The sequence below is a fragment of the Trematomus bernacchii genome, unplaced genomic scaffold (genome assembly GCF_902827165.1).
Source record: "Trematomus bernacchii unplaced genomic scaffold, fTreBer1.1, whole genome shotgun sequence".
NCBI lineage: Eukaryota > Metazoa > Chordata > Actinopteri > Perciformes > Nototheniidae > Trematomus > Trematomus bernacchii.
The window spans coordinates 7,621,478-7,639,691 of record NW_022987608.1 but is presented as its reverse complement, the minus strand read 5'-3'; the positions used below and the strand labels follow the sequence as shown (position 1 = coordinate 7,639,691).

Below are 18,214 nucleotides of genomic sequence, written 5' to 3'. Positions count from 1 at the left end.
GCTGGTATCTCGAGCTGAGCGCTCATTGGTGGTTTTTACCCCGTGCTGGTGATGAAACTCTCCATTGGCTCGGCAAAAGTTTGTTGTTGTTTTATGTCAGTTTTACGTCGCCACTTCCATTCACATTTTTCATCATTGTTCCACAATGTTTATCATCATGAAATTAATATCTATATATTTTATACTATACTTGCACTGCTTACCGTTTTCATACTTTATATATCTTAGCATATTCATACACACTGTTCATACTGCTGTGTATATCTAGTGTATTCATACCCCTCACTGTTTATTCATCATTCAATTCATTCTATATTTTATATATATATATATATATATATTATATATTTGTGTACATTACTTTTCACTTTACTGCTTTTTGCACTCCTGGTTAGAAGCTAAACTGCATTTCGTTGTCTCAGTACCTGTAATCTGTGCAATAACAATAAAGTTGAATCTAATCTTGAGCAGGAACAAATGTATTTACTTAGTACATATCTGACATTAACATTTAAACACATTTGTGCATTCTTTATAAATGCAAACCGAGTCAAGCCGACTCCGGAGGTGGCGGTATGCACCTTAAAGTTGTTTGCAATCCGCCAAAAAACCGAGAGAAGAAGAAGAAGAAGCCGACTCCGAGCTTTTTGAGACCTCCCCCGGCTGCGATCGGCTATTCTCGTCTACTTTCGAGGCGAAAATCTTCAGTGTTGATTGACACTTCAGTAATAGCCTATCAGATAGTGCTGTGGGCGGGACATTGCTCGTGAACAGTGGTGACTGCAGCCAGAGAAACGGCCGCATCAGAGCCAAAGTTGTATCGATAATCTGTAAAATGCGGAATATCGGCCTCGATAATCGGCCAGGCCGATAATCGGTCGACCCCTACGCCATATGTCCATTGAGTGTCATAGTTTTGATGAAGTGTATACATCTTTAAAGGCATTAATGTTGTTGCACTCAGTTGCATGACACCGATATCGGCATGAAGTCTGTTGCTTTTGGAAAATTATAATAAATGTTGGACAGACTTCTTTAATTTTGTGCCAGAAGGAAGGTTTAAGATACTAGGATAAGTCATAGCCTAGCAGCATGTGTTGTACCTGTGTCATACTGTGAGCATTTCCACAGCAAAGACAGCTACCAGAAGCGAAGATGTTTTTTCACAGTGAGAAAAGTAAAGAAAATGTGGTCTCAAAATGTCCACCTGGTGTTATCCAAATCCAATTGATTCAAAAGTCTCTTCACCAGCCTTGAGTTGGATTCTGTCTAACCATTCATTAATTTTTCACGACCTTGGGTGCTGTTGTACGATATAAATATCTGGCTCACTTCAGCACCGGTGTGGAGTGTGACTTTGAAGTTGTGCCTAATGAAGCGGCTGTATAGTTAACCAGCTGAACAATAAGGCTCAGGGCAGATCTTAGGCATGTGGATGACAGCTAATGAAACGCAGACACAAAGCAAAGCGAACAGGCACACAGAGCTAACATCTTCAACTGGAGACACTACTGTAACTAATCAGGTTGTCATACATGAAGCTCTTCAGTAGTAGACACACAATGAGAGACATGCAAATACTGTGGTAGCTGCATGTATGTGTATCTAACCCTGTCTCCAACAAAATATGTCATACTTTTAATTAGCTTTATCAAATGTGTTTTGGGGTTGTGGTGAATGGATGGATGTTCAAACCACCAGTGGCGGCGCCAGAGTATTTTTGTTGGGTAATCTATGGTAGGGCTAACACATACAGTGGTGGGGCTCAAGTCAGTATTTGCAATTTAATTACATACACGCTATATCACCCCCCTTGACAGTGTAACGCCACACGTGAGGTTTAGATTATTTCCCTGTCTCAATCAAAATGGAACTGTATGAAATAAAACGGCACATTTGTCTTGTAGTAAATAAAAAGGGATCACTGAACGTGACGTATGATAGTACACGTTGAAGATCCAATAGGGATACTGATTGGCGGTTCCGACTGATCTCAATCAGTAATGCATGACGCAGACCCAACATTGCGTTGCTCTGATTGGCTGTAGGTCTGACTCTATTCAAATTGCATTCGGAGGCATTTTGATCTGACCGCGGCCGCGCTGATATTATAACGCCAGAGAATTTACACACCTTTAGTGTATAAAACTCCCTCACTACTTAGACTATTCCTTGCACCCCTCTTCTAGCATAAGCCTGAATGGTCTCAACCATATTGCATCAGTAACGTGCACTTGTTGTTACAGCAGGATCAGTTTGTGTGTTGTGGACACGACCCGTATATTTTCGCAAGCCGTGTTCTCAACATTTAGCATTTAGCTTATTATTTAATTTAATTTGCTTACTTCAACATCATTTTTCATGGTGGGGCTAAGGTGGGGCTAAGCCATTTCTTGGTATGGCTGTAACCTACCCCAGCCATACCCTGGCGCCGCCACTGCAAACCACATAATACAGCAGAAACAAGGGGTTTGTGTCCTGTCTCCCATGTGTTGTTGTGTGTATGTAAGTTACCATGTTGTTCTTGTAGAAATGGTTATTAGAAATGTCCCATTATCTTGTTAAAACACAATGTAGTAATGCCAATCTGGTTCACTTCAATAACATCTCATAAATGTTTTAGGCCATTGTTCTGTCATTTAAAGTTTCCAGCGTGGAATCGCTTAAAGTCATTGTTGACTTTAATGATTGTACCATATTTCGCCAACCTTATCAAATTCTAACTTTCCTAAAAGACACCCAGAAGCTTTTCACAGAATTAAGAGCATATTTTTTACATGAGTCTCGGCAGGGATTACACACAACCAGGGCCGTCCCTGGCCAACATGAGGCCCCACGCAAAGTTATATGATGAGGCACTCTGTTTCACGAGCGTCGACGGGGGGGGGGGTGCTAGTGGAGCCTCGCAGTCTGCATGATCGGTCGGTAGGGAGGGACGGCCCTGCACACAACTCTCAACAAGGAGATCGCTGAGCTAGCAGCTAGCAGTGCTTGCAGCACTAACAATGGCATCTGTGCTAACACAGCTATCAGTGCTAACCTGAGGGGTAAAGGGCAGGCATTATGCTTCCCCAACACCGTAGGTTATCAGCGTTAACCGCCATGTGAGCATATGGCCACATGGTCTCTACACTAGGGATGTGCATCTCCATCACTGAGGCCGATACGATGCGCTTCTCGATACGCTACCAACGATACGATACATTAACGATACATTTGAAACACCAGGCGATGCGATACGATACAATTCACCCCTGTTGCGATACAGTTCGATACGATTTGATTCAACATTATGCGATACGGGGCGATACGATGTGATTCAACACGATGCAAAATAATGATACAATTCAATATGGTACGACAGAGGATTTTGTTTTATTCCTTATATGCAGCAAATCATACATTAACAAAAAAGTGCTTCACATATTTGCTTCTCTCTACTAGTACTGCGCATCCCATCATGCTGTTTCTTTTTTACCTTAAAAAAACAAAACACTTGGACCTTTCACAAACTGGCCTTTTCACAAGTGTAGTAGTGTTCTCTGTCTCCAGAGTACAGTTCAATTTTATAACACCTCACAGTTAAACAATTTAAGGATGCATTGCCCAGGATTAACAATGTGCAAATAACAACTACCATAGTGCAATGCACATACAACTGCCAGCCTGATGTGCTTAACACTCATGCATAGGCTAACTCACCAGTGAGCAGAAAGCAGTGGTTTCTATAGGAACAATAAAGAAAATAACCTTTCACAAACAGGTATTTCATAACTGCTTACAATTGTAAGGAAGAAATTTAAACTATTATTGGCAGTCACAGGCTGCTGTAAACTAAACACCACTCTCACTGACAGAACACCTCACTGAGTGATTGAACTCATATGTCTAACTTTCAGGTTTCTCTTTTCAGCCGCAGACCCCATGTTGCCTCTATGTGCGTCGCTAAGTTCCTCGTACTACTTGTGTACTTTAAAGCCGCACGGCATCGTTTACAATTTGCGAGCGATTTTTCAAGTTGTCCGTCTTTCTTGAAAAATTCGAAGTGTTGCCAAACGTTTGATTTGTAGGTATTTTTCGGTGCGCTGTGTTTCTCTTTCTCCTCGACTTCCGTGTGTTGATAACTGAGACTCTCGGCCTCCGTAGTGGCGAAGCAAAGATCAAAGATCGTCTCTGCTGAGTGCTGACAAGATGAGGGGATATTATATGAATGAATCGTTTTTTTACCGATGCAAAGACGCTACAATCGATGCATCGCGAGTTCAACCCAAGCTGTAGCCGATGTGCACTCTTTCAACCGGTGCACTCGCATCTTGAACGTTTATGCCGGTGCACCGATGCGAATCGGTGAATCTTAACATCCCTACTCTACACAGTACACACAGGGTCTCTACACACATGGTCTCTACACACAGGGTCTCTACACACAGGGTCTCATGCACACACTGCTGGCCATGTCACCTAAACAAAGAACAGAGAACATCCAGAGTAGGCAGTGAACATTTTGCAGATACATTCAATTTGACCAACACAATCCAGGCAGATTCACTAAAAGACATTCTGCTAATGCAAACAGTTGCACATTCATTGGAGAAGTGAGTCCACTGATGCAACATTAGTGAGGCGTCCTGGGTGTGTCTGTGGTTGTTACTTATAGAAAGGGGTTGAGGTGTTCCTCCGCCTCCATCCAAACTGTGAAATGCCTGGCTTGTCTGAGGAATGAGAGACCCTGGAGGGCCAAGGGTCCCGAACAAATGAGCTCCCATAAAACTCCTCTACTTATAAAGGGACAGGACACAATGCAGACGAGCAACCGCCCCAAAGCAGCCTTCATGGTAATTTCCCCACTATTTACAGTGCCCACCCATGGGTTTCACTGCTCTGTGTTGGAGCCAGTCACCTTCATGTGAAGCGTGAGGCATTCATCATCTGACACATCTAAACAAGTCCGTACGCTTCACTTCCTAACAGCAAACACAAGCGGTGATGACGATAACTCTGTATAAAAATGTTATCAAATTGGGCTAAATGATACCGATGCTGTTGTTGTTCCTTGCATTTAGCCTTTGCATATGTTAGAGTGTTTGTGCTCTGCTGGAAATGAAATGAAAGCTGCGTTGTGGAATATGCAGGGGAATGTTTTCAGCCGAGCAAATTAAGTTAATTGTTTGAGCTGAAGCGCTTTTATGAGCTGCACCTGGTCCATAAATGAGTCCTAATGAGGAGCAACTCAGTTGACTTTTAAAATGCCTCCCTCTAGTGGAAGACAGACACACATCTGAAGCGTCACTGTCAGCTCTCCTCTGTTCCTGCTAATGAAACATCTGAATACTCCTGCACTTGTTAATGTAGTTGTGAATAAGACTGTGTAATACATAGAATGTCTAGAGTAAAACATAAACTGAATTTCATAAATGGCTCTTTTATATCTCCCAATGTTCAACTCCTCACGTGACTCCATTCTTTGTTTGTTTTATCAGTTGGCAGCACATTATTACACATTATTCATCTGCTACTGAGCTGATCAAAATATGATTCATTTTATCAGTCAATAAAGGAAATGAATAATGAACGAAAAAATATAATATATCATAAAAATGCAGACACTCTTGCATGGATTTTCAGTGTGTTTAATTAAAAAGTTTAAATCTAATTTGAAGAATTACTCTTTGTATAGAAATTATGGTTTTCCTTGTTGAATTTAAATTACAGATGAGAAGACTAACGAATGATACTGCAGATATGTTTCACTATTTTCAACAATATCATAATCAAATTATCAATAGCTTCCTAAACAATAGTGATACTTGGAAGAAAATTAGGACAAGGAGCAGTTTCATTTCTAGAAAGAAAATATAAATTAAGGAAATGCAATCCGTTTCAAGAAACTTTGAACATAAAGAATTAACCATAGCACTGAACGATAAGACAGTTTCCACTTAACTAGAAAACATAACAGGTATAGAATAGAATATATAGTTTGATTTGTACGTTTAAGAAGCTCCTACATGCTGGATGCTGGATTACATCAGATCTCAAGAAATGTCTATGTCAAATTGTTTAATTCATTTTTTTAATTTCTCCCTCAACTGAACTCAACATCTGAGACAGAGAGGATATGATTGATATTAAAATAAAGACATATACTTTATAATTTTTCATATTTATTCAACTTTAGATATTTGACAACTGGAAAAAAGAAAACCACTGACTGACTTCAAATAAAATGATTGAGTTTATGTGTTTGTTGTCAGCTCAACACCAGTCACACCTGACAACAAAATAGACATTACTTTTATTTTATTTAAGATAGTGTTTTCAATTTGTCAACACCCTGCTGAGATTCACATAACATAAAATGACACCAAAGATGAGCCATGTCAATTTGTTCTGCCTTTTGTAATAAAGTAAGTCTATTCACAGATACTATTTGTATTTGCAATATCATTCTTAACACTCATATCTAACTAGTTATACATGTTTTTTGTTGGTAGCTGTGTATGTTAGCAAAACATCTTAGAAATCCAGATTCTAAGACATGTTGTCTAACTTTTAATAATAATACATATTCCTTGACATGTTTTATTAAAGTGTTTCGCCATTCCCCATAGGACCTTCATAACAAAGACAACGAAGTCAAGTAGAGAGACATTTATCTTGTTTGTGTGGTCCAACAGGAAGTTAAATCAGTTAAACCGTTTCAGGATTATGTGCGTGTGCAGGTAAGAGTGTATAGTGCATGTTCCCTTGTTTTCTGCACACAGTCATCGTGAAGAGCAAAAAATTAGTCCAAAGATTGGAATGGTTGGCATCCATCCTGGGGCTGTGTAATCTTTGGAAGGATATCAGTCCTCAAATAACACGTACAGTTAGGTTGGCTAATGTAGTAGCAACTTAACCTCAGATACACTGATACTCACACTGTCACACATATGATCCATTTAAAGCAGGCTCAGCACCCGAACACATGTACAGAGAGGGCATGTGATTTTCATGGGAAGGCCCAGACAACCGTGATATGCCGTGGCATGCCGTGGCATAGTATAGATAACATTTACAGCATGGCTGACAGCATTGCGTAAAGACCATGGTAAAGACGCACACATGTGCAAATACGCACCAAAAAAGAGCAGCATGGAAACCACTTTAGCAACATTGTGTGGGCGGCGGCACATACACGCATGAGCTTTGCACTCATACAAAAACATGACAGCAGCTTAGCTTGGGCCTTAAACTTGGGCCACCGCTGACCACAGCAGCAAACATATGTACATAATACAGAGCGGCATAACTTTATGCAGTGAGTAATGTGGTGCGTAATACAGTTGTTGGCCCAATAGCAGTAGTACCTGTGGATGTGCTGCTGGGAAGGAGGAGAAGGAGGCTGGCGGGTGTGGTGCAGGGTGCGGCACCGCTGGGGGTGGTGCTGGCAAGACAAGGAGGCCCGGGGGCTGGTAGAGATCGGGTCAAGCTAGCAACGTTAAGGCTAGCTGCTGCTACGGTCCCGGAATCCCTTTCATCACGATTTGTTGTTAATAAATCCTTATACCTACTAGTGGATTAAAACCAATTTCTGATATGCATTTTTTCATTTCAAACAGAAATGGGAATGCAAAGTAAAAACAACTCCAGAATATGCGGCAGAGCAGCGTGAAGCACAACCACTTGCTTGCGTGATCTGTTCTGAACAGCGATTGGTCTAAATTAGGGCTAATCACAGAAGTCTGTATTAAACATGTGTTTGATTTAGGATATATGTTATGAATTTGACTTACTATCTAACATCATATACATCGTAGCATTAAAGTGCACATTTGAAAATAAATAAAAAACGTGTTTGTTGGGGGAGCGCCGGGCCTGATTTAAAGTAAATATGGACATAATTGTTATATGGGCTGGTCACATAACTGTCTGAATATTGCTGTCAAGTCTGAAGTAACTGGGGGACTTTCTTTGACATTTTATATGAATGATCCTGCTATCGTTTACTGTAAGTACCTGTTTCACCTTTAGAAGAACTTAGAAACAAGGTTGTTAGCAAAGTTGATACAAAAAACATCTCCACCCTTGACATTAGTTCCAGGACAAAGAGTAAGTGTAAAGATTGTTTATTTATCAGACTGAAACCAGAACAAAGTAAAAAACAGATACAGGTTTCATGTTGGCATGTGAAGAGGTCAACTGGTCCAGTTTGGTTTCTAAAGGTAGAGAACGGTGCTAAGCACGCTGTAAGACATGGAGAAGTTGACCAGCAAGCCGATCACCCAGGACAGACCCCTGCTGGGCTGAGGCAGAGAGAACAGGTAGGCGATGGTGTGGCAGATGCGAGAGCCGGCGAAGATGCGGAAGTGAAGCAGAGCGACCGACAGCACAGGGCCAGTCAGAGCGTAAAGCAGGCCGACCAACACGAAGGGAATAATGTTCTCTATGTCATTCTGGTGACACCTGGAGAACAAAAACACATAGGATCTATCAGTATCTATCACAACTTGTTTTTATTGGATAGTTTACCATTTGAATTGTCCATAGAAGTCTTTTATCTGGTTTAGTTATTATTTAGCTTCCCATGATAACCTAGCCAGGATTTTCTGTGAACCTGTGTTAAGGTCACTCATAACCTCTTATCATCTCACCTTCGAACTAGCTCTACATCTGGATGGTTCCTCAGCAGCTTCTTCCTCTCCTCTGCAGGCTTTCTGGCCACATCTTCCTCATTTGCAAAAGCCTAAATTAGGGAGATAAAATGAAATAAATTGACACAAAAACCAAAGTTAGCGCCAGTTAGACATTCCACATTTCCCTCTCAAAGACCAGGAGTAAAACCAATACAATTCTTATCGATTTTCCAGAAAAGACTAATGTAGAACAGAAATATATTTGTTAACCTGTTAAGCCTGGGAGCAGTGTCTGAGGGCTTCTTAACATTTAACAAACTATGAATGTGTCATACCCACTTAACGGGAAGAAACTCAGCTACCTGAACATATGAACCATTTTTACCGAAACAAAACACAAGTCTAACGCCGAGCCTCTGAATTAGCACTAAGCGAAAGAGTGCTAACGCACTTAGCACATAACTCACGGTAGAAATATTGTATACTTCATCGGATCTGCACAGACTAGATATCAGAGGTGTGGACTCGAGTCACATGACTTGGACTCGAGTCAGACTCGAGTTACCAATTTGATGACTTTGGACTCGACTTGACAAAATCACAAAACACTTGCGACTCGACTTGGACTTGAACACCAATGACTCGGGACTTGACTTGGACTTGAGCCTTCTGACTTGAGGTGACTTGATAATTTAATTCAGGGGTCTCCAACACGCCGATCGCGAGATGCCGCTAGAAGAGCAGACTCCCGTCGGGGAGAGCAGAATCTTCAGCCGCTGCAACTCTTGCTGAGAATCCATGCAGGTGTGACCCACACAAAGTGTAATCACAATTGTATGTGTATAATTAATATGATTTAATATGACCTGTTTAACAATGGACAGCAGGGGGCAGTAGATGGCAGGGTATCACTGCCGCAAAGGGGTTGGTTATTATTTACGCGTCTGCCGTAAAATGTCTGACGTGATGACGGAGCTGTCGTTAGCTTGCCATTCTGGCAAGACCCGCCAAACGAGCAGTAAAAGGCATTCTCTGCTCATCATTTCTCCTGTTCTACAGGTCAGTAATGTGTACAGATTGTCACAAATGTTATAAATCGCAATGTCTTAAGTTTGAAGTGATGTTTAGATGTTGTTTATTATGTTTAATGCCGCGTAGAAGACCACCTCGTGGTGTCTGTGTGTGTATGTGTAATGGCGGTCGCTATTTAGATGTAAGACCACCTCGTGGTGGCTGTGTGTATGTATAATGGCGGTTGCTATTTAGATGTAGTAGACTCACGCTCCCTGATGAAAGTGAATGCAAGTTAATTGTTTATAGCTCCTGTGCACTTTATTAGCTACCTATTTTCAGTGTTTATATTCCAAATGACAAGGTGTGTTCTGTATTATCGATAGCCTATGTGCAGTCGTTCTTTAATTATTGTAAATGCTTGTTAGATGCTAATGCTAGCACATTTTAGACTAATGCTAATAGTTATCCTGAAAAGGTACTTAACAGTACATTCTTATTTTTAGTCATGAAGTTAATGACATTTGGTTATAGACAAATGTGTTTATTTTGAATACTTCAAGCATGTTAAAAGTATATTTTGAAGACATGAACATATAAACATGTGTTTATATTGAGAGTAGGAAAAGGGCAAGAACAATTGTGTTTTGTTTTGTGCCAATTGTGAATAAATTCTGGCAAGACCCGCCAAACGAGCAGTAAAAGGCATTCTCTGCTCATCATTTATCCTGTTCTACAGGAACATAATCTGTCATCGCGCCCTGCATAGTGGGGCCTGCTACACAGGCAGGGGCGGGACTTTATTTTGCTGAGCCACCATGCGGCCAATCATATGCGAGGACACACTAGGATCATACCATTATGTGAAAGAAGGGTGGGGGGCAGACGCTCCAAAGACAGCAGGTGTAGTGGTACAGGCCAGCTACACAGAGCGACGGGGAGCCGGATTTAAATGCAAGCGCGTCGGAAAAAGTCAAGAAATTTGCAAAAACCGAAAAAAGAAGCAGCATCTGGCTGCATTTCAATGATATTGGAGAAAGCAGAGCTGAGTGCAGGATTTGTAAAATGAAAATAACCTTCAGAGCAGGGTTTTTTTTTTGGTAACCACTCAGGATTTATTGCCAGAGGTGGGAGAAGTTCAGATCTTGTACTTGAGTAACAGTACCAGAGTGTAGGAATACTCGGTTACAATAAAAGATCCTGCATTCAAAATGTTACAAGTAAAAGTACAAAAGTATTAGCATCAAAATATACTTAAAGTACCACCTGCAGAGGGATCTAGATTCAGGTGTTCTTTTCCCCATAGAGACGCCTCGCTGCACATTATCCCTTGCATAAAGATAGATGTGGGTCCCTTATAACATGTTGTACACAGTGGAAATAAACATTCTGGTCACCTCAACATCAGGGATCTTATACATTAAACTCCTTCTGAATCAAACCGTCACGGTAGCCTAACCTTACTGATCCCTCTTACAATAGAAGACAAACACGTTACTTTACCAGCAGAGAGAAAATGGATTATTAAATTATGAATGTGACTAATAAAGAGCAGTTTGATTATTAAGTATTATTCTGTTGATCGATGTCATTACATTTGTTGAAAAGCACATAAGGACTTGTTTAAGACTCGTTTTGTCAAAGTTTGGGACTTGGACTTGACTTGAACTTTCCCATCCTGACTTGAGACTTGACTTGGACTTGAGCGCAAAGACTTGAGACTTGACTCGGACTTCAGCGCAAAGACTTGAGACTTGACTCGGACTTGCAAAACAATGACTTGGTCCCACCTCTGCTAGATATCATATGAAAGTTGAGATTCCACAGATTCCAATGGTATAAGTATCATCACTGTGCGACCAGCGAAAGCCAGCAAAGACAACACACAACTTCTCTTTACGGAGCCAAAACGGCAAATACGTCTTACCTTTGCTGTTTTCTGATCAAAGTTGTGTTCAAGGGCATTGAAACGCATATAAACGCTGCTGATGTCTCTGAATGTCTCTGTGTCACTTTGAAATGATTACTGATAATCCATCATAACATTTATGTCAATAAACTGAGTTTTCATATAGAGTGTATGAGAGCTGTAACCCAGCTTCCGGTTTTGGGCATGCTGGCTGCGCATCACTCTCATTCACCAATGGTAATGTTTAGATGGATTTAGGAACTCCCCCTCGATTCTATTGGCTCTATCGGTTAAAAAGAGGTGTCAATCACCAAAATCGACAGATGGGTTCCAGAGATATGGCAAATACACCTAAATGGTTTTATTTTTCTAAACCTCTCTACAAAGGTCAAATTTCACTTGTTTTGCATCAATCTTGATACAGGGTACTTGTGATATGTTATAGTTTGGATTCCTAAAGCTTTTTGTCTACTATCCCATCATTCAAGGGTGGTTTTCACTATAAGTTATGGGGTTTCTTTGGACGGAAACTATCATTTACATTTTTTTACTATGTTCAATCTGAATTTACTTTAAAATAAAAACGTCTATACTGATTCTGACTTTTCTACATCCAACTCACAGGTGTATCTTTGCTTTGAGAAAAAAGATTATTAATTTACCCCTTTTAGAAGTGAAGATATAGTCATTTGTTCTGGGCATGTCATTTTCGAGCCTGAAACCTGAAAAAAAGGCTCAGGGCTTAACAGGTACAGTATAGCACCACTATTGTTACTTACCCCTCTGGTAATGCGGTAGAATGCAGTCAGGGGAGCCATCAGCAACATTTTCAAAACGACAATGACTGCATAGGTGGTGAAAGCCATGAACACCTCATCTTCCATAAGCTTTGCCATCTCTGCTGGTTTACAACTGAATCACGCTGAGGAAGAGATAGGATCACGCTGTGGCAAAGATACAAACAACAAAACAACATAGATTAAAACAATTCTGCTGCCAAATGTCTTCAAAACTTCCCCAAAAGTGTCAAAAGTGTGATCAGAGTGCACTCAAGGCTTATTACTATCAAGTGGAGAATATAAGGTTGTTTGTAAGGTTTTAAATGCAGTTTATACAGATCAAGTAAAAGAAACAGACACACCTCTGCTACAAAAACTGAACAAACAACTTTCAGCTCGTGGGTTTTAAAGTAAGTCTGACCACATATGAATGCTAATACAATACTGTCTAAAATACAGAAAACCATTCACAGCTCTACTTACGTGCTGAGGTGACTGCAGAAGTGAAGAAAGTCTGTGTCTGTTACGACAAACTGACCCAGAAAACTCAGGGGGCGGGGCTACAACTGCAGGACAAAACACACAGAACACAGATAAAGAGCACCTTCGGGGGAGAGCATTGCAAAACTGGCCCCGGTAATGGTACAAATCTCAACCTGTCGTACAATGGACAGCTTCCCCCCCCCATCTATGTATATACTCGCATTTTAGACTCTGTTACTAACTGTATATCTGTAGACTTGGTATGTCTTAGGCCCCGCTCTCACGGGACCGTTTGCGTTTATGCACAGTATGCGTATTCAAAAAAGTCTTCCGTTCACATGCATTCGTTTCATTTAACGTGTCTGTTCAAACGAGGCCGCTGGAAACGCTGTAGTACATATGCCGGGACTGTAAGTGGCGCTGTAACTTCCGCCAAAATACACCAAAAGCCGCGAAGAAGAGCAGCCCGAGCAGCCCCGCCGCAATGTTGCCATGGCTACCCTTCTGTTTAAGCCCCGCGGTGTATTTAGCAACATGTAGTTCATGTAATTCTCCATGTCCACTTGTTGCTGATGGTTGTGGTAGAGGAGCTGTAGATTTTGCACTAATATCTGTAGCATGGTCAGTAGCAGTAGCACTAGCAGTAGCTACTGACAGGAGGAAGTGTGTGTGGCGATTGCTGGTATTCAGCGGGATATAGTCATTTCCTCAGCATATGGATAAATGCAACGGGGAAGTTAACTGAAAGAAACCGAATCTGTGGATATTGCATCGACCGACCAAGAAGCACGTCTCTGTGGAGAGGACGGCTCAGAAAGAGAGATATTCTCTACAAACACCGGGTGAGATCGCTCCTTTGTCAATATAATGGATCAATGCATGAAATCTGACTCTGTTTATTTTGTTTAAGGAGTATATTGGGCTTAACAATTCTGGTTTGCCTTTTATAATATTATTTCATTCAAGAACCCCTTGTGCGTTTAATTAACACAGCTATTTTTGATAGTTGCTACAGCAGTGAGCAGGAGAGGTGGGGCTATCGCTATTTTTTCAGGAAATATTCGTATAGAGGTGATTACACGGACTCGGTTGACCCCCCAGAGCGTTTCGTTTGCAAATCTATCCACCTTGGGACCCGTTATCGTTTGTGGGGTCAGTTTCTATCGACCTCGTGTAAACAATAGGGCTATACGCACGCGAAACTATGCAGATACAAGCAGTTTTCTCCTCGTGTAAACGGCGCCTTAAATGTCCGGTTAGGATGTATTAGAACGAAATCTAAAATGAAAATTGTAAATAAGCCATCTGTATGTAAAAAACCACCTGTATGTAAATTGTAAATAAGTCATCTGTATGTCAAATATGTCTTATATGTCTTAAATGATATGATGAATTGGAAATGGGGGACCCTGATGTAAACAAGACGAAAGTCTTTCTCTGGTCTGCATCCCCTTAACAATTGTATGTTTTGAGCTGTACTGTACTGTACCCAATATACAAGCTGTTAATAAACTTTTCAATCAATCAATCAATCAATCACAGCTTCCTGGTTGTAGGAATGTCCCTCTCTGTGCATTCCAAGATTCTAATGCATAGTGTGTCAAATGCAGCATGGCAAAAAATACCAGGAAGTCATTTTTCATCTGGTTCCATTTTGCAGTTCATTAGGCAGCATGTTTTTCTAGGTATTCTAACATTTATTTATACAAATGATACTGACCCACAATCCGCTGCACAGAGGACAAAGTTCAAGGTGCAATGCTTTCATGAGTAGTCCTCTGAGTGCATACTCCATGCATTTTTTGTATGGGCAGCGATAGTTTAAAAGAAATACCATGCGATTTGAAACTCAGCGATGTTTCTCCACTTAAATACACAATTAACATCCCATTACATCTGCTTCCTATTTTTAAGATTTGCATATTTCAAATTCACTTACACTGCCTTAAGATATGATATGTTCAGTATTTGAGGATTGCTGTGTATGGATTTATTTAATATAAGTTTGGACCTTTGCTAATCCTACCAACTCTGAATGACTTGAACTATTTAAGGAAGGGTAGGGAACAGTGTGAGTGTGTACAACGTATGCATATGAGGAGTGTGTTAAGTTTAATGCATTTTTAAGTACACTCATTGAAAACGTCTCTTTTGGATGAGATTGACGTAGGTTAAATAATTGTGAATGAAGCACGGTTTAACGCTTTTCATTACAAGATCAAATGTATTGCTCTACATGCTGGAGTTTATTACTCTGCATGCTATATACATATACCCAAACCCATGGACAGTAGATTAGCCATGCAGTCAGTTCAATTTAGATAGAAATACATTTAAATGACGTAACCATCGCCAGTGAAAAGCATCAGTGTCTTTTCGAACCCTTGTTGATTGTTAATTTGAAAGGACTTCACATTATGTACTATTTGTCCCTGTGATCTGAATTTTTTTTCCTGATGAATGTGTTTGTAACCCCGGCTGCCTGGTGGGAAAATAAAGTTTGACTTGACTTGACTTGAGATCTGTTGTTAGCACAGATCAGAAAAACCTCAAGGACCAATTTAGACTGACTGCAGGTGTCGGTTTATACCCTCATCTGAGAGGGGATTTTGCTGTAGCGCTTGAAACCTTTCACAGTTTAGTTTCAAAACCCCAATAGTGAATTGGGAGTACGAGTTGCAAGAATCAGGGAGTGCACGCTACAGGCGTCGTATGTGAGAGATACTGTATGTCAATTTGAACTTCACATATTAGGTTGTCAAGTAACATGATGAAGGGTTGAATGTTATTCACATAAATACAATCACAATCATAAGTCAGTAAAAAATAAAGAATAAAATGACATTTTAGCTAAGCTTCATCCCTTGTTTTAGGGCTATTTGTGGGCATTAAGGAGCTCGACACCAATTAATGCAGAAGATGTATTCCATGTATTTGAGTGTATTTGACACTTTTCGCAAAAGTGATGTTTAAACAAGCCAAGTCAAAGTAGATCACGGAGGAATTGTAATTTACACCTTGCCATTTCAAAATGTCCTGCTGTCTTGAGACACCAAAGGGGAACATTGTGAAGCAGCACTACACATTACTTTTTAAAGCCTGCCAGTTATGTGATTCAGTGCTTGAACATCCACGTCCTATGACTCGGAAAGTTCCAATATGTCCAACTGTGTTGTTTATAACATGAGATAGTATTCCGTTTTTAAAGAAGTCCTCATGTCAACAAAAGTTTATCTCTCAAGATAATTAAACACAAATGTAATGGATTAGTCCGGCAACCTCACGTTCTGATCAGTGAGCAGGTGGCGACTCTTTTGGTTGCAAAATGAAGTGGTGTTGTTCAGAAGAACCCAACTTCTTCAGATTCTCTCAGTTTTAGAACTTTAACCCTTTCATAGTGTGGTTTTAAGTTCATGAAAGGTAATTGTTACTTTTAAGTTGCCTAAAAATGCCTTGTACTGCGTTCCGTTGTACTTTGGCCACCCTTTCATATCACTGCTTGTTCCAAAAAATCAAGGTGGCAACTACCATAATGCCAAACTCAATGTTCTAAACTCTAGTCCAAGTCATGGTGATTATGCCCATCTCTACACAATCCATGGGATACGTGTAAATTGTCAATTGCTCACAAGTCATAATGTTGAGAATCCTTCCCATCATTCTTAATGCCTGGCACACATTTCTGCTAGTATTATATATCAAAGTTTCTCAATGCTGCAGATCTGCTTGTTGAGTGAAGTGGATTAACAGTATACTTGCAGCTCCCTTGCTTCAAATATCAAGTGTTTCAATCTGTTGAGATCTTGGTAGCAGCTTTTAAAGCAGCCAGGCTCTCTTCTCTCCGTTCTTCATCCTCCCATCGTCGCTCAGTGAACTCCTGTCCCCAGACGGTGTGGTTAGATTTCAGCTGGGTAAAGTCGAGATCACTTTTGTCTCAAACAATGCTGTCATGTCTCTTTAATCAAATGTGTGTCACGTTGGTGTGTTTTGAGACGCTTGAAACATTGAGTCTGAGCTTACACAAAGAGCTATGTCTTACCAGCATGAAGCACTTTGAAAAGGGTACACAACACCTGACAAAGAGACCAAGCTTGTTATTTCTCCCTGTGCACCAGCTCCTCTCCCTGTCACATCCCACTAAGCCCAGTTGATTCTCTGAACCGGGAGGGTGTACACCAGTTTGGGAGGGGAGTCACAGTCGGTTATGTTTAGTTGTTGGAGAGCAATGTCTGCCTAAGAAAAACACTATTTTGATAATGTGTCTATTTAGCCCAAGGCATGTTTTCCATGATTTGACATGCTGATACATGTAGAGGCATGATGCTAATGACAGGTGACAAACACACACACAGATGATGTTAGTTGTTTCAATTCCTCTCACTGCGCCGGCTGTATAGGAGTTGCTTCAGCTGTGTTTTTTAGTTGTCTGTCTAATGTGCATCTGACAGAACAGGTTCTGTTTTAATCAATACAGCTGTCTACACAGGCTTGTGTTTCACTCACCCTGTATGTGCGACCCAAAGCATATTGTTTTACACTTCAATTTTTATTTATTTTTTATTTTGTGAGTTGTGCTGTTAGCTCTGCCAAAATGCTACTGTACACTCAATACTTTGCATGAATGCATCCTGTACTTGGTGGAAGACTGAACCATATACAGTACACAGCAGAAAACTATCCCAAGGATAAAAAATGTAACATTAAACTAGTGATGATTTAAAGGTCCCCTATTATACTGTTTTTCATCAATATATTATGGGTCTCAGATACAAAACATGTCTCTGAAGTGTTTGGCTCAAAATACCAAACAGATCATTGTAGCATCCCATAATCCCCTCTGTTTCAGACCTGTTTCAAAAGTGCTGATTTTCTGTCTGTTACTTTAGATGAAAATAAGGAGCCACTCCCCACGCCCCTCTGAAAGATATTTTGTTAAAAATAACACAATGGTGCTTTAGGAGGAGATTCAGGTGATAAGGTGGGGGGGTTTACCTTGGTTGGTGATTGGCTAATGGTTACACAAGCCAAAAAATCGTTATGACATCATGAAGTGGCCAAAATCTGATCAGCTCATTTTCAGACAGGTTTTTTTATATAAATGGATCAGGACAAAAAGAGAGAGAATCTTTTTTCCTGAAACGTTCAGAATCTCTTTACACAGAGGGGACACATGTTTATGTATAAAAGTGGATTTTGCACAATAGGTGACCTTTAAACAAACTGAGATTAAGGAGTTTTTACTTAGAGTAATCCCAGATAAAATAGAAATAAAAACGTTATAAAATATCTCAAGGGGTATTATTGTTTTTGTTTTTTTTAAAGGTCCCCTGTTATACTCTTTTTCAACAATATATTATAGGTCTCAGATAAATACAAACATGTCTCTGAAGCGTTTGGCTCGAAGTAGCAATCAGATT

General features: G+C 40.4%; 1 protein-coding gene across 1 annotated transcript; it reads right to left on the bottom strand.

Moving 5' to 3' along the window:
- Nucleotides 1–8,092: 8,092 nt before the first annotated feature.
- Nucleotides 8,093–12,910, bottom strand: LOC117483231 (microsomal glutathione S-transferase 1-like). The gene is made up of 4 exons (XM_034131471.1): nt 12,798–12,910; nt 12,315–12,479; nt 8,634–8,725; nt 8,093–8,445 (listed from the first exon to the last, which is right to left on the bottom strand). Exons 2-4 carry the CDS (start codon nt 12,429–12,431, stop codon nt 8,199–8,201), a joined length of 456 nt encoding a protein of 151 aa, XP_033987362.1. The 5' UTR covers nt 12,432–12,479; nt 12,798–12,910; the 3' UTR covers nt 8,093–8,198.
- Between the last annotated feature and the right edge of the window lie 5,304 nt (nt 12,911–18,214).

What these genes read in the sequence shown, in the direction of transcription:
- LOC117483231 (XM_034131471.1), bottom strand. Translation starts at nt 12,431, where the DNA reads ATGGCAAAGCTTATGGAAGATGAGGTGTTCATGGCTTTCACCACCTAT. An exon ending in TCTACCGCATTACCAGAGGG is followed by an intron (nt 8,726 to 12,314) that starts GTAAGTAACAAT and finishes TCCCTAATTTAG; the next exon opens with GCTTTTGCAAATGAGGAAGA. An exon ending in GATGTAGAGCTAGTTCGAAG is followed by an intron (nt 8,446 to 8,633) that starts GTGAGATGATAA and finishes TTTGTTCTCCAG; the next exon opens with GTGTCACCAGAATGACATAG.